The sequence below is a fragment of the Hydra vulgaris genome, chromosome 11, assembly GCF_038396675.1.
Source record: "Hydra vulgaris chromosome 11, alternate assembly HydraT2T_AEP".
Classification (NCBI taxonomy): domain Eukaryota; kingdom Metazoa; phylum Cnidaria; class Hydrozoa; order Anthoathecata; family Hydridae; genus Hydra; species Hydra vulgaris.
This window is the reverse complement of record NC_088930.1, coordinates 21,146,772-21,165,000: the sequence shown is the minus strand read 5'-3', so window position 1 is coordinate 21,165,000 and position 18,229 is coordinate 21,146,772. Positions and strand designations below refer to the sequence as shown.

Sequence of the window (18,229 nt, the reverse complement as noted above, 5' to 3'; positions counted from 1 at the left end):
TCATCAACATCACCTACAACAACATTTGAAACTGCTATATACAAACCATCTTCACTAACTGTATACTTATCTTTCCAACTACTTAAGCCATTTGTAAAATCATATAACCCTTCAAAGCCACTTCCACACAAGGTTGTCCAGTCTTTAAGTTTATTTCTATCAAGATTCGCCATGTGCATTGAACTATCTAATGATGCATGAAATCCAGGGTATGAAGAGCTGGTTTCTATAACAGCAAAAGTAGACTCTTTATTGATAACAAATTTAGTTATGTTTTCTCCTTTAATAGCTATAGATATAGGGGTCACCTTGGAAAGTTTATATACACCAGCTAAACTAATTCGATAGTTTTGTCCATATATAGCATTTGTTAATTTTCCTTGTGATTTTGGTATTACTCGTTTCTCTGAAAAAATTACATTAGGTTCTTGAAAAAAAGCTATAGAAAATGACCCAAATAGTGAAATATTTAAGAAAAGTGAAAAACTAAGGTCTGTTGTTACATAAAACATCCCCACACTTTTTGTATTAAAACTTTTTCCATTTTCAATTGTTGATGATAAAAACTGAGAAAAGTATAAAGTGTTGTTCTGAGTAATCCAGTTACCAATAGCCTGATAGTTTGTTGTATCTAAAATTAACAAGTTTTTTTCAAGACTGGTATGAAAACCATTATTTACATTATCCTGTTGATTCATTAGCAAAACAGACCAACTACTTAAATCACGCAAGTTGATTCTGGCACCATTAGTCGTAAGTTCAATACTAAGAACATCTCCTACATTCAAGTGTACAATTTCATTTAAGTTTACTGTTGCTGTTGAAAAGGGAATTTCCTCAATGCCCATACTAAATATCAAAGTGTCACTTGCATAAACATCTAATTTTATATCATAGTCAAACTGAAGAATTGTCAAAATAAGGTTTAATGTAATCATGTATGAACCACTTAAAGGTATTGTAAACTCATATTGCCCGGGTCGAAAGCTCAAAGTACTATAAAAGTGTCCATATATTTCTTCTACCCAAGGGCCTAATGACATTGTAGTTGTTTGGCTATTTAACAAATATTCTGGCAGACTAAACAAAAACCCAGAGGCTGACAAAGGATCACCATGATAGCGAATAATTAATGCTGTATTTTTGCTAACAATATACGACTTTGTCGAATATGCAAGCAAACATACTGTATCACTTGCGGTCAATTTTAAAAAACCTGCAGCACCAACAGTGTTAATATCATTTACTCTAAGAGCACTTACAATAGGAAAATTATCATATTTATTATTAATTGATATTGCAGCTGTTAAAGAATCTTGAATGTCTTCAAGTATTAAATGAAAAGAAACATAATAGATACCAGATGTTTGAATGGTTACAACCGCTTTTGTGTTGTCAAAGGCCAAAACTAAAATTAAAATTAAAAAAAATTAAAGAGTCAATACACAAATAGCTTATATTTTTTCATAATAAAATATTTTTATAAGATATAATAACGCAATACATAACATATATATGTAACTGTTGCATAGTCTAATTTCAATATTCAATTCATTATTTAAATAAACTTCTGCTAGAATACACTACTGATTAAACACGCAAATAGTGAAAATTTGAATAAGCATTAAATTGCATACAAAATGTTGGTTAACTTATGATTCAATATTTCTTGTTATCAACATTTTTTTTATGATCAAGATAAGGATTTTGTTACATTACCATAGGTAATACTTTCATTTGTTCCTGAAGTTAAACAACTTTTATGAATAAAAATTTTTTTTCAGTTCCATTATTTCTTTGATTAATATAGGTTAAACTTACAACTTTCAGGTTTTATCCATCTATTCTATTAAGCAATATTTTAAAACTATAACATTCTGCAATATTCATTTACAATGTTTAAAACTATATTTAGATTTTTAAACATTGTTATACTTTATTTAATATTAAGATAGCCTAACATACTTAAGATAACATAATTAACATAATTTAGGATGGCCGAACATTTCTTCTTTAAAAGATGTTAAAAATGTTTAAAAATCTTAATATAGTTTGAAACATTGTAAATAAATGTTATAGTTTAAAAATGATTTCATAGATTCGAAAAGATCATTGCTCAACAGTTTTTTGAGTAAACTTGAAATTTACCTTCTAAAAATTCATTTACACAAATAGTAAATAAATTATTTAAAAAAATTGATTAAAGCAAGTTCAAAAAGCAGTCACTAAGAAACTTGTGACTGTTCTGGATGTCACTTAATCAAATCTGCTGCACTAAACAACATTGAAGTTCAAAAGGATGTTCAACCTAAAAAATTTATATCTAAAATGAGGAGAAAATTTATTTTTGTTTTTACTTTATATAAGTTTAACAAATTTATTTTAAACAAAAAACTAGCTAACAACAAAGAAAAAAAATAAAAGTAGAGTATTTGAACTATGTTTAATTTCCAAGAACTAAGAAAAATGTTTTCTTAATAATTAAAGCAAAATTTCTAAACTAAATATAATTACCTCTTATATACTGTCCAGCGAGTTGAGATGAGACTTTCCAGCCTGTTAGTGTCTGCCATTTGTTATAATCATATTGTTTTGAACTTACCATTGAAACACTTAAACCTTCTTCTGGAAATCCTATGAAAATGTAAAGAAAAACTATATATATATATATATATATATATATATATATATATATATATATATATATATATATATATATATATATATATATATATATATATATATATATATATATACAATAAAAAATGTCAAGAAAAATAACAACTTCAAAAAAAGTTTTTATTTCTAAAAAGATTTGTAATAAAATATAACAAAATATATTTAGCACTAGAGGACTTTCAATGTTTCATCATCAATACCTTAATTGATGAAAAGTTATACTTTTGTAACACTAATACAAAAATTGTATTTGTGTTACAAAAGTATAACTTTTAATCAATTAAGGTATTGTTGCTATTAGTTATAATTGTCTAATGTTTTTTAAAACAGGTAGTGCAAGTTAAAAGTGTCATGGTTTTGTTTATGCAAATGACATTCATACGAGAATAAATTTTTATCACTTTTAAGTTCTAGAAAAACAAAAAGCTGGAAAAACGGTTCCATTATTTTATTATTTATATGTTGGCATTTATATTCTTTTGATTGTTTATTATTATGTTCTTATATATTTAAAATTTTAATTGTAAAACAATTAAATATTAGACAAAAAAACTACATTTTATTAAAGACATCTCCATAATAATACATAAAAATTAATTAACCCATGCAAGAAGTTATTATATGATTAAAAAACTTATTTGTGCTTATTTGTTTTTGCATTAATAAACTGTGACGTAGATAAACTAGATTTTAATTAAGTAAATGTTGTATTTTCAACTACCCTCAAACTAATAGGAAAATTATAAAACATCTTGCAAACAAAATTGAAAATTTTTGAAAATATTGAGAATAACAAATTGATATATATATAAATATATATATATATATATATATATATATATATATATATATATATATATATATATATATATATATATATATATATATATATATATATATATATACATATATATATATATATGTATATATATATATTCTTTATAAATTTTTGATATTTTTGAGTCCAATAAGAACATCAAGTTTCTTTTTTTGTTTTTTTTTTAATGCAAGCACTGTTATGTTTTATTTTGAATGATTCATATTGCATTCAATTCAACAAACATTTTTTATGGCATTTTATAGTAATATTTATTTTTCATCATTTTGAAAGCCAATGAAAAAATGTCGGATTAGACACACAATGATAGTGTCATACTGAAATAGATAGCTGCAGGAGCTTCAGTACACACATCGAGGTATTTAGTACAACTTATGAAGTATATATTAAAGCATTTAGAATAAATGCTTGTGGTACAACAAACGCTCAAGTATTTGGTTGGTAATAACCCCAGCTTTATTCATACTTTCATCTGCAACTTTGAAAAAGTTTATTATTAACACCATTGTAAAACTTAAGGTAATATATATGCTATAACGATAAATAGCTGTATGGTGGGAATTAAATAAAGCAAAATATAGAGACTTTAATGTTGTTTTATTTTGCATTGGATTCATTTCATTTAAGTGATAGATTGTACAAGGTTAAGTTTTTATCTATCTTTACTCTAAGATAATTGAAACAGAAAAGAAATTTTTAAACACATAATTTCATTTTAAATTTGTTTCTTTTTTTTGTCTTGGTTTTTTAAATTACTAATTCAGTTCTACTTGTATTTAAAGAAATTTTGTTGGCATTTAGCCAGTTGCATAGTTTTTTAGGAACTTATTTGATTTGTTAAAACAAAGAATGTTTACATTATCATTAAATTCTTGGACTTTACATCACTTTATGGCTTAGGTCAAACCATTTATATAGATTAAAAACAATGGGGCAAGCACAGATCTTTAGGGATCCCAGCATTACCTTCACAGATCTTACAGGTCATCCCATTAATGGATAAATTCCTCTTATCCTTAGTAAAATAGTTTGTTAAGTAAGACATTTATATCTACAATATTAGAGGCCAGCACTACAGCAAAAATTCTTTCATCAGAGCATATCTTATGTTTCAAGTCAAACTTAGTAGAGTCTCTACTAAGTCTGACTTAAAACATAAGATATGCTCTGATAAAGGAAATTGTGCTGTAGTGCTGGCCTCTAATATTGTGGATACAATTTCTGAAAAAATTAACATTATGTCCTCTAATAGAGGACATAATTTTAATTTTTTCAGAAATTATAGTACAAACCACAAAAAAATCTAGTGCAGAAAACAAAGTAAAAATTTTGATTAAGCATAAATCTTTCTAGATTCTTTTCAGAGAGTTAAGACATGAATGTATAAGTTGATATTGTTAACTTTGAATCTTATTTTAAATTAAGTATGACCTTAGCAGTTTTTAAGATACCTGGAAATATTGCCTCTGTGAATAAAACAATTTAAAACACATAACTATTTTGGATCATGGAGATTTATAACTATTAAAATACCATCCTTCACTGTGGTTTTAGTAAAAAAGAAGCAAGAAAAAGAAGTTTAAACTAACGTATGCTCTTAAAAAACAGTGGTTCTATTTAATTGCCGAGTTTTAGTAAACATTTTGTTGAATAATTGAAAGGCTTATTGTGAAACAATGACAAGCCACACTTTTTTCAAAAAATGAGTTATTATCATTTTTATAATCATAAATAGTATACGCAATTTTTATTTATTTTTTTTGTCCAATATATAATATCCATTGGTATTTTTATGATGTATAAATTTGAGAGAATAATAGGTAAGCACTGATTTTATAGATTTAAATAAAACTTAAAAGTCATTTTTCTCAAATATTTGTTTTTGTGGCTTGTCATTGTTTCACAATAAACCCTGCAATTACAATAACTAATGATTAAAACTATGCAGCGTTTCCTTTGATTAACTATTTTTTTGCTGTCTTTAAAAAAATCATTTCAGTGAATTGTTGTTCAAAAAAAAAAAAAAAAAAGAAAGACAAAAAACCAAAGTTAAAAGAAAAAAATATTCGAAAATAATATGACATTGCTCCGTTTTTGAAGAAAAAAATAAGAAAAAATTTTAAATTTTATTAATTTTGAGGGACGATATGTGTTTGATTATGACACGATTTTATTTGAATATTTTCATTTATTATGAAAACTCTATTTTTTTCCTGACTAAATGTTTTTCTGTGTGTGACGCGTTTTTATTTGTGTGTGTTATTAAAAATTCATTGTTTGTTTATTTATTATTATTTTTTAATGAAATATTTATATTACTTTTATTATTTTTGTTATGATTGTTGATATTAGGATTTATTATATTTATTAAATCATTGTTACGTTAATAACTGTAGTAATAAAATAAGTACATAACTGTTTGTAACTTTTCTGTCTATGCATAATATTCAATTGTTGTTTTAAAATTAATATTATTTTATTATTATATAACTTTCTTATTATTCTTATAATTGTTAATTTATCGTCATTATTATCATTATTATTGTTAATTCATCTTATAATTGTTAATTTATTGTTATTATTATCATTGTTGTTTATTGTCCATGGAAACTCGTTTTTTATTGTTTTTTTTTATTTTGGCTTATAGCCGACAAGACATACTTCCGAGACGACTTGATATTGTAACGACTTGAGATTGCTTTGATGCTTGCGACTTGATCATCTTCTATCTGTTTTATACTTTCATGGTTAAGTGTAATTTCTTATTAGTAATTTTTTTTGTTGAGATATGATGTTTATATTAGGAGGCTGAACTGACAGAAGTGCGAGGCAGTTGTAAAAACTGGCATAAGTGTTAAGAGACATTAATGCGAACTAGTGCACCGAAAAAATTTGCAAACACTGGCATTAGTTCGCGAATATACCAGTTTGCAAGTTCGCGAACTGGTAATGTTGTCATTGTTTGAAAATTTATTAACTGCAGTTATACCAGTTTGCACTGATGCTGAATAGCAATTATGCCAGTTTTTGCAACTGCTTCGTACCTATGCTAGTTTGCACTAACGTTAGTTCGCACTTATGTTAGTTTCCCCTTGTGCAAGTTCGCACTTACGCCAGTTCACATACATGCATTATGGAAAATCCAATACCACCCACCAGGTCTTCATTTTTTTTTTGCTTTTAAATGAAAAATGGAATTAAAAAAATATTTAAAACAAAAAATTGGAAATAAAATGTGTTTTCGACTTGGAATAAATTGATGCTTATAAACTTGTAATACTGCTGTTAATAAATCTTTAAATTTTCTCGCCATCTAATATTAAAACCATGTTAGGCTATCTAATATTAAAACCATATGTAAATTTATTTTCGTTTAATAATAAATACAATGTTTGGCTATCTAATATTAAAACCATATGTAAATTTATTTTCGTTTAATAATAAATACAAATTGCTGCCGTTTAAAGAAAATTAATATTTATATAAAGAAAAAAGTTTATATAATTTTTAAATCGTCGCATACTAGTCCGAAATTGTCCGTTGCATTAAGAGATTTTTTGACGGTAGCAACCTAGAACCACGTAAGCAGAGAAGAACTGATTTTAGTATAATAAACGAGAGCTTAACTCTAATATAAGTTAAAACTTTATTGTATCTTTCTCCTGACTTTTCAGCTATTTGTTCGGCTAGATGTTTGTGGTATATCGTGCATTCTGAACCCATTCCGCCGGTTATGGAGAAAATAAGCGGCGTAAAGGTTCCGCCTTGGATATTTACAATTCTTTCGTTATAACTTTTCTTTTTTTCATTTTCATGTCTCGTGTATATTTTATCTATAGACGATTCTATTTGTGATAGTGAGTTTGGGTTCGTGACTCGCACATCAATTATTCTGTGCTTTACGCCAGAAACCACGGGCTCGAATATCTAGTCTAGCTTCATCTGCTTCATTTCTTTTTTTCTCAAAAATTTCACCATTTATTTGCTGAAGTGGTGGCTCAATTTGGACATCTTTGCAGATTTTCTGAAGCATATTACTCTCAAAATTGCGTAGGTTGTTATGACGCATAATGAAGAACCCTCCTTTTTTATAGCTCATAGCGTGATCAGCGTTAAATGTTTTCCCACATGGGAACTTTGATGATAATCCTCTAATATCTCGATTGTATTGAATTCAGCTTTATTTAATACAAATCTCTTTCAGTGGATGTACAATTTATTAGCTTGATGCACCCTTTTCTCTTGCTTGTTCTACTGATCTTAGTGTGGTTTTTGACAGTAAATTCAAAAAATTTCAGGCTTTAGTTTTCAGCCGGTTTTTGTTCTTTCTGTATTAATCTAATCTAATATTAAATCAAGTATAACAGTGTTTAAAAATCTAAATATAGTTTTAAACGTTGTTAAATGAATGTTGCAGAATGTTATAGTTTTAAAATAGATTTCATTTCTAATAAAATGTTACTCAATAGTTTAAATCCAAAAAACCTAAAAATTGTAAATTTAACCTATATAAACCAAACAAATAATGAAAATGAATAAAATTTTTCACCCTTGAACAGTGGTGTTTTGCAAAAATAATAAGTACCAGAATGCTTTAAGTTACGAATAATGAATAAGTTTATAATAATGATAAGGTGATAATGATAATGCTGATAATAAATAAGGAGAGAAAACGTACAGAGATAAATTTCATGCAAAAACATGGAGTTAATAAAATTTTATTTGTAATTAACCAAATTCGTTTTAGAATAACAATACTATGAAAAATGAAACTATATTCCACCACGGAATAATAATTCGCAACGAAAAAAAATCAATTCATTTACAGTAATTAGTTGCCGTATTCAGTATTCGATATTAGAACGTACGGTTCGATTAGAACTGTATTTAGCTGTATCGTTGTTTGTATATAAATATGCTAAAACATTACAATTAAAAGATTCTATGCAACTTGTTTTTTTTGTTAATTATAGCATTTATTTTTAGCTGACCTCTTAAAGTGCAGAATTATATTAAAGACATTCTTTAACATTTTTCTAGAAATTAAAAAAAACACGTTTTATTTTACAGACAGTTTTTGCAAAATCAAATTGGATACAACCAAGTTCTTTTGCAGCAAAGACTAACTCATAGAAGCAGGTGAAAAACTTTGTCCACGGTACAAACAGAAGCGTGCGGATGAGGATGGGGAGGGGGATATTGAGGGTGCCTAAACCCCCTAAATTTACAAGTTGACATATTGGTCACCAAAGTCGGCAAAATTGGATCTATAGTTGGCAGTCGGCAAATGTAAGTTAACAAGGACCTTTTTTTTTTCTTTAGATATTAGTCGGCTAAAAAGTTTTTTTTGGCCTTAGTGCGCTAAAAACAGATACGTCACCCTCACCCCCCATCCTCCATCCTGTTATTTTATTCAAAAAGATCAATGCTCAATAGTTTTTTGTGTAAACTTGAAATTTTCTTTCTAAAGATTCATTTACACAAAATTTCTAACTAGCCTAAATGAGAAAGATATAGCAAATTAAATAAGCGGTTATCAAGAAAACTAGTGTCTGCTCTGAATGTCACTAAATCAAATCTTGCAATACTATGCAACATTGAAGTTCTAAAGGAGGCTCAAAGGAAGAGAAAGTTGTGTTTTTAGCTAAAGCTAAAAACTTTCCTTGTTAAATGCATAAAAAAAATTGAAAGTTTCTAACAGAAGGCCGCAACTTCTAATTTTGAAATTGATCAATAAATCTTAATCTATCAGAACAGCAGAAAAGAGTTTTCAGTTTCAAAAAAATTCTAATTTATAAAGAAAAGTAGTTACCAGGGTTGTCCCGAAGAGATCTTAAAGGAGGAAGGGAGGGATATACCTGTTTTTTGCCGACTAAGGCCAAAAAAATATATTAAGAAAAAATATTTTTGCTAATTGAAAAAAAAAAAGGTCCTTGCTGGCAGACATTTGACGACTACGAACTATAGATTCAATATCTTCGACTCCAGTGTCCAATTTCCCGACTAATAATATTCGTAGGGTCTGGACACCTCTAACGCCTGTCCCCTCCCTCGGGACGTCCCTGGTAATTACATGACTAAAAAGTCATGATAGCATTATGTTGTTAGACTAATTTTACCATTATTAAAAACATGATTGCATTCTATTATTAGACTAATGCCTCCATTACTAAAAATATAACTGCATTCTGTTGTTAGACTCATGTTTCTATTATTGCATTAAAACATTTAATTTAAATGAATCCCATCTCCTTAGTAACAATTATAGAATGTTACTGACAATAAAAAAAAAGAAAAAAAAGTGGTTTTACTTAAGTTTAACAAATACTTCACAACTAGAAGGAAATCCACAAGAATTCAAGTTAGTAGTCTTTGTATCAGAAGTTAAGCTAAGCATTAATTGTTAGAAATTAGAAAAGAAATAATTTAATTTTATTCAAAAAAAAATTGCCAAAAAATTTAAAATCAATTTACAACCTTAACAACTCCTTTTATACGTTTTGTATTAATTTATATTTTTCAAGCAAATCTTTGTAACAATTTTTTTTAAATTTTTCTTTGACGTTTAAATTCTATACCTCAGAAGCCAAAGGTCGGTTGTCACATTTTAGAATTTGCTCAGGAGAAAGGAAATAGTAAAATAATTAGTCTTTATTGGCTTATTCTTGATGCTTAAATTAATGTAATTTTTTTCGTGTTCTATTTAATTTTTCTTAAGGCACATGAAATATAATTACACCCGAAAGGTAAAAAGTCGTTTCTGGACAACAGACGTTTTTCCTTTGAACTTTGTGGGGGCACCAGACCTTTTATATTAATCTAACTTTGTTTCACATAGTCGTAGGACATCAGTCTTTATACCTCTGTGTAGATACTGAAAAAACTAAAAACGTCTCATACATAACTCATTTTCACAAAAAACTGGGAAACCGACCTTTGTCTTATGATGTACAGAATTTTTTAGCGAAAGTTTTTTTATATGGCTTTATTTTTTCAAGTTTTAGGTTTCAAGAGACTTTTACGTAAATAATCACGCTGCCACCGCGCCTATTGGTTTTTCGCAATAATGAAATTAATTTATATTCTGGTAAGGGATCGTCCATAAATTATGCAACGCAAAATATACTTTAAAAACAGAAATAGGAGATATTTAGCTCTTTTACGCGGTAATTTTCATTAAACTTAATGGGCTATTCTGATTTTTTATTTAAATTAAGACTCTGCGAAGGAAAACTTTTTTTGTTTATTGGAAAGTTTAAGTTACGTAATTTACGGACGATCTCTAATAAACAAAACTAAAAAGATTAAAAGTTTTTGAGTCTTAAGTTAAATAAAAATCAGCTCAATTAAGTTTAATGAAAATCGCCATCTTAAAGGAATTAAGATCTCCTTCTTCTTTTTTAAAAATAAATTTAGCGTTGCGTTATTTAAGGACGATCCCTATGTTAAAATTAGGGATAAAACAAACGTCATCAGAATCACACCATGTTTCAGTTAAGCAAATTTAGTTAAAAATGTTAAAAGTTTCCTCAATTAAAATTGCGAAAATTTATAAAGCTTTTTTTATATTTATATGAATCACATAAAATTTATCTGGTTAAAGAAATTCTTTTAGTTCTTTTTTCGTTTTCTGTTGTGTTCTTTTGATGTTGTGTTCTGTTGATGTTGTGTTCTGTTGATGTTGTGTTCTGTTGATGTTGTGTTCTGTTGATGTTGTGTTCTTTTGATGTTGTGTTCTGTTGTGTTCTGTTGATGTTGTGTTCTATTGTGTTCTGTTGATGTTGTGTTCTGTTCTGTTGATAATGTTTTTTAATTTTGTTCAATTCTTTATTTTGTCTTTAATTCAATTATTGTCTTTTATACCGTACATTTTAATAATATTAATGATTTATATAAAAAAACACGTGTGTTCACGGCAACGTTTGCGGTATTAGTTGTCACTAGCGATCCTCGAGGCCAAATTACTGTCTTCATTGTTACGAATATTGCTAACAGCCAATTTCTTAACGAAAACGGTTACAGATTTTAGAATGATATATACTCTAGCCTTGTTTATTGATTTAGTTAATAAACAACAATCTAAAATGGTTCTGATGTTACCTAATTACTAGGAAACAAAAAGTATACGATTCAACATGTACACGGTTACGAATAATTAGATGCAGTGTAAGTAAAAAAAAGAAAAGAAGATGCGTACACTAGTTGAGATGGATAAGGAAGAGCTGGATAATCAAAAACTAAAAACTTCACTATATCATCAGTTTTAAGATTTTTAACAATTAGCACTTCATAAAACATCATTAGAAATGGAAGAGGAATGTAACTATGGTTTCTATTTAAAACAGGTGGTGGCTAATAAATTAGATATTTATTTTTTAAATTTCTTTTCAGTTAAATGAAAATTATAAGAACCGGTTTAAAATGATTCAAAAACCGAGTGCGATAACGATATTTGCATTAAAACTTCGTTTTAATGCAAATGTCTACTCTTTGCATAAGTCGTGGTTATGAATTAAAAATCTATGAGAAGACTTGACATTTTTATGTATCTATTAGTGCATACGCAGCACAGAAATTCAGGATTTTAATGAGAAGAAGTTTGTTACTTTAATATAGCTAAATAAAAGTTTTGATATAAACTTTACTATTTATATATAAATAATAAAGATTTACATCAATTATATTAAGATTGTGAAAATTAATATAAGTGAGGAGTTACTTATTAATAATATATTAAAATATTTTATTAATAATAACAAGTTGCTCACTTTAACGAAGATTTTTTAAAAGATAAAAGTTCTGTGAAAATCATATTTTATTGGTGAATTATATTTTATCTTTTAATTAACTTGCATAAATATAGTTTTTTTTTTCTCGCTTTTTTGTTACGATTAGGGATCCAAAATTGTAAATGTAGAAAAAAAAAGTTCTTTTACGAAAATGGAGCAAAAAGTAGAATTGTTATATAACGAAATAGTTATAATAATTATTATTAAACAAACTTATTGCAAATATTTTTAAATAATGCTAAAGATAATTTTTTACTGAATAAAATAATTCAACAAAAAATTGAAAAATTTTTATTTCAACCTATTGTTAAATTTTCGGAAGCATAATAACTTAATTATCCGATTTAATACGTAATAACTACCACTCGACTTTTTTCATTTTATTATTTCATTTTCTCTCAAATATAAGGGTAGAATGAGATATTTTTCAATCGAATAAAGTTTCATTTAGAAAATAATTTAAAAAAAAATTGATTTGTATATATTCAAATACGAATGTTTTTTTTTTTTGGTTGTTGTTGTTGCTGTTTATGCTCTAATAACTTTTATGATTAAGCTAAAAGTTGACTTTCTTGCAACAAGATCTATTACAGTTTAATTACGTTTAATTAAAACAGACTTATAAAAATTTTAAATACATAATTAGAAAATTTTTTTTGATAAAAAAAAAACTTTCTGTGAATTGTGGACTGGATTTAATACAAATTTTAAATTTACAAAATAAATGATTGTTTACACATCTTTTGCTACGTAGCGTAGCAACATTTAATAATAATAGTTAAAAAGATTAAGCAATGTAGATGTTTTAAAGACACAAAAATGTAGTTATAAGGTTAAAAAATAAACAAACAAACTTGGTTGCCATGAGCGTAGTTTGCCTAGATTAGAAAGAAAATCATTAAAAAAGCTAGCCCAAATATAACAACAACAACAACAACAAAAATACTCCATACAAGGATATATGAGATGTATAGATATAGAGAATACAACCAGTAGTAAGAGGTAGAGAACGCAATCAGTAGTATAAAAAGGGCTTTAACTAAACTTTGCAATCGGTTGGATATTTTCATAAAAGCTCATAAGACATTTTGAGAAGACGTATAGTAGAGTAGTAGAATAATTATATCTCTACCAAATAAATTGCAAGGTCAAGTGTTTTAAAAACTATTTTCCTGTTAAAAATATTTAAAAATAACTAAAAAAAAAGAACTAAAGAAAAAAAAATTAAACAGTTTGATAATATAGATTGAGCATGAGCTGAAATTACTCATATAATAAATAATTGGTCTACGTCAGTAGCAAACAATATTGATCAAAATATGCAATGCAATATTGCACCAATATTGGCTAATATTGCATTAATGTTATTTTTCCGAAATCGGACTACCACAATTAGTGCAATACTGTTTGTCAATAATTTGGTTTTTATCATTATACCAATGTTGACATTTTATTTATTTAATAGCATGCGTAGCTTTATCAAAGACTTATGTCTTTAGAGTATAATTTAAACCTATTAAATTAAATATCTTAACAGAATAGTTTCTCTATAGCTTAACATATGAAAAATTAGTTGTGTTAAGTTATGCTGAAATTTTAGATAAAGAAGTTCTTGTAAACCAATTTATTCAATCACAAAAACAAGTTTTAAACTTAGCTATTGTTTATCCGATTAGTATTTAAATGCATCATCAAAAATATATGTACATTGAATTCTTGGTAATATAAGATGTGGCCCGGTCAAAATAGACAACTTACAATAACTCACGTAGAACTGAAAGTTGGTGCACACCTTGGGGGCATTATTATCTTAATGTATTAAAAGTCCATATCCCACCTTTGCAACAAAGGTTATTAAAGATCAAATTTAAAAAAGATGTTTATTTTTTATTTTTCTGGTAAATGGTAAGTTTTTTCATAAAAACAGATCATACAAAGAACATGAAATTACCTTCAAAAATTGAGTCTATCAGAACGTCTAACAGTGAAAATCTCTTCTGTAAATCCCTGATAAATACAACAATTCATTAACTTCTCTAATTGTTGCATATTCTGCAAATATAAGTGCGCAGACGCAGCATATCGAAAATGCCATGATGAGTGGAAATAAGGAAGCATTTCTTTAATGCTGTTCAAATAAACTTTCCAAGCTCTCATGTGTTTAGCTCTTATAAACTTTTTTGCAATCGTCGCATTAAAATATTAAATCCATAGGTTTACTGTAGTTTTTTTTTTAATTCTTTTATTTTTGATTAAACTGATAGAGTAATGCTTCAATTATTTCATTATCTTCAACATTTACAATATCGTTATACGAAATTATGTTATTTATTCGCGTTATAAGACCTTCTTGTGTAATTGAACTTTTCGTGGTAACAATTTGAATGATAACTATTATGTGAAGCGTGTTAATGCCACCTAAAGTCTCTACATTTATATCAGCATTTCTACAACATATTGAATAAATGCGCCAGTTTGTGGTGCTAAGATAAAAGGTAGACCGTAAAAAACTGCTGATGCCTCATAAATCACAGTGTCATTGTAGGATGTACATAAACCAAAGGACGAAATAATTTGTTTAAGACGTTTTGACCAAACTGTCGATAGAGAAAAACTGAGAGACGCAATTGTAATTTCAATTTAAAAGAACTAGGCCTAACAGGACATAGTAATATGACTGATACTTGTACACACTAATTTTAAATGATTAGATTTTAAGAATTACTTGCTCTAAAAAAAAGTCAATGACTTCGGAATATCGTTGTTAATATCTTCAAACAATAGAGTATAATCAGTATTATCAAATGTTAATGATTTGATGTCTTCTCAAATGATTACTGCCACAGGTTTTAAGAAATAAATTTTTTTTTCCTTTATACTTGGCTTTTCATCTCATTTCAAGTGAAAAAAATAGAAAAAAGTTAATTTGCCCAGCTTTTCTGTGATGATAATATTATTACCAAAATTCAATCTTTTCCGTATTTTCATTGTTCTGTTATCTAAACCTGGATTTCTGCAAATATTTTTTAAATTCTTTTAATAAAAACTGACAACCATCATTTCAATGAATGTAAATATTTCTTCCATCTTATCATTTGTAGATTTATCCTGACTCAGGATCAATCGATCATCCTCAGGATTCCTGAGGATGATCGATTTTACCTCCAGTGGTTCGTCTCAAGTATAGAATTATAACTACTATGGTACTGAGCCTAAGCAGCAACTAAATCATATTCATTCTTAATGCGTGCAGTAACGTTTTTTGTTACGTCATCAGACCGACTCCAAGAAACCTTCAAAATCAATTCTTTGAATTCAAGAGTAGCAACTTGATAAATTTTTCGCCGTTTGCCGCAAATAAACAGTATTTTCTTCATACAAACATTGCCTTAAAATAATTTTTTTTTTTCAGAATAACTTCGCTTAATAAAAAAAAACGAGGTAGACTAATTTTGGATGCACCGGCTTGATCCATATGTTACTATCTTTTAAATGCGCCAATTATCTCTTCCAAGAATACAATTACGACATAGCAAATGAATTGTCACAGACTTTTAACCATACAGGTATTCAAAGAGCCCGTCATTTCTATCAACACCTGAATCAATTAAAATCTTCATTCCACGACCAACAACAACTGTTAAAAATTTACTACTAATAAAAATATCTCACAAAACATTTATGTAGTGGATTTGCATTGGCAATTTATGCTTTTTGATCGGTTTGTTGGAGTTTTGCTTATCGGTTACATAATGAACTATTAGTGTATCCGCTTAAAATGGCCGACCGATAACTTTTCAACATGTTTAAAAAGTATTATATAGTTCAAATCGTAACAAGAAACATTGTTCAATAGTCATACGTATTCATTGCAAGGGAACGTTCATTTAAAAGAAATATCGTCTAAGACTAACTGAACGCGCGTCATTTAGTATACAGTAATGAAATACTTTGAGTCTTGATAACTTTGTTCAAAGAAGAAAACTCTGTTTAAGAATTATTATTATTAAAGAAGAAAACTTTGTTTAAGAAATGTTTCAAAATTGTTTGCAGAAGAGTATTTGTTAATTATATTTATTAATCGGAGTCATAAAAATGTTCATTCAAAAAAATTCTACAAAAAAAAAAAAAAAATAATAATAATAGTATTAATGAAAACTAAAATAAATTAATAATCTTAAATTAATAATCTTAAATTTCTTAAAAAAAATAATAATCTTGAAATTCCTAAATTAATAATCTTAATTTTTTTATTACAATTATAAAAACTTAATTTTAATTTAATACAACTTTTTATAGAGCGGCTAAACGATAAAACCACCTTCATTGTTCTTATCCAAGATCAGAAAAAAGCCGCAAGGAACTTATATCAAAAGGTATATACTAAAATAGAAAAAACATGTTTTTTGCTAGCGAAAAAACATGTTTTTTTGCTAATCTATTTGAGTATTTTAGTAATGTGTTCAAATATCTTACATTTGCTTTTATACCAACTTTTAACATTATGCGAATTATTGTTAACCTACCACTTTTGTTTCGACTATTATGACTGGGTTAATTTAATACCTAAATATAATTAAATTCGATAACTAAATATTTATATTATGGGTATTTCCAAAAAAATACGCATGGAAAAATGTATGTGCTTTGTATATTGTTTTTATAATAATATAACTAATCTCCAGTTAACTCTAATTTAATTCTAATCTGTATAAATGTTTTGTAAATAAAGAATGGTAAGAATGGTAATGTTATCAAAGAATAAATTAAGTTTGAAACGGAGTCATGCACGGAAAAATTAGGTTTGAAACGGAGTCATGCACGGAAAAATGCAAACTAGATAAATAAACTAAACTAAAGATTTGCAGAAAGTTACAGGATTGACTTATTATTACAGAGTCACAGGAACTGTATAAATGCAGTCTATGTATGATCACGCATTGAAGTTGCAAATTCATTTTTCTCGAGTTCATATAGTTAGTGTTATGAAAATAAAATGCTTTTGAATATTTTTAGTGAAGTATTATATGTCTACAACTCATATTTAATATATTTTAGTCACCAAATATTTCTAGCTAGAGTTTAGCGTTTAGAAAATCATTGTATATTTTTTAAACTATAGCCTAGAATATGGGAAAAATATTTTTTACAACTGTTTTTTAGGATAATCATATTAGTATGTAACGCTTCATGTGGCAGCGTCTAATTGTATATTGCTTCAAGTACCAGTCTATTGTATATTGCTTCAAGTGTCAGCGTCTAATTGTAAAAACAAAAGGAAAAGAAATTTCGCACTGAAATGAGAATGTTTTTATAACAACAACTCCTGTATGATAGGATTTTGTTTCATAAGTATAAGATTATTTAAATTTAAAAATGAATTATCTAGATGAATGTTGAATAAAATTAATGCACTTGGATCAGTTTTTTTTATGATTTCTAATAAACTAGATTAAAAATTTTTTTTTTTTCTGTGAACGTTCAAGGATTACTGTCTTTCTTGGGCTATGGTATATTTAGTCAAAATGGGTAACGCAGACCTCGTGCTATAGGTTTTTTTTTTAAAACTTTTGCTGTCTTTCCTTAAGTTTGCTTAATGACGCCATAAGTTTACTTAGAAAATATAATTAGTCAATCTTCTGTAATGCCACAAGGTGAGGGATAACATATTATTAGTAAATGAGTATTTTAATGTCTGAGGATATTTTTTATAAAATCATTTTAAAAAACAAAAAACTCAAAAAACTGAAAAAAAAAAGCATACAACAAAAAACATGAATGGTTACAAAAGTGATTTTTTCATTTAGATGTATAAGTTATTGAATAGAATTGAAAAAGTTATTTAATCAAGAAAGCTGTGCCAATCTGAGAAAGGTTATCAAACTAAATATAATCTTGAAATAAAAGACATTTGCCAAGACAT

General features: G+C 27.0%; 1 protein-coding gene across 4 annotated transcripts in view; it reads right to left on the bottom strand.

The window, feature by feature from the left end:
- The window catches only part of LOC100212257 (uncharacterized), a 54,112-nt gene that overhangs the window by 35,376 nt on the left and 507 nt on the right, over positions 1–18,229 (bottom strand). The window contains exons 1-3 of one of the 4 annotated variants that reach the window (XM_065810427.1): positions 14,258–14,529; positions 2,515–2,634; positions 1–1,408 (exon numbers count right to left, since the gene is read on the bottom strand). The exon at positions 1–1,408 is cut by the window's left edge and continues 1,090 nt beyond it. In XM_065810427.1, coding sequence (XP_065666499.1) covers positions 1–1,408; positions 2,515–2,605 — 1,499 coding nt within the window. In that variant the 5' untranslated portion in view covers positions 2,606–2,634; positions 14,258–14,529. Of the gene's footprint in view, positions 1,409–2,514; positions 2,635–4,968; positions 5,443–6,178; positions 6,399–14,257; positions 14,530–18,229 lie in introns of those variants that run through there. The other 3 variants (XM_065810424.1, XM_065810426.1, XM_065810425.1) reach the window with 3 other exon arrangements.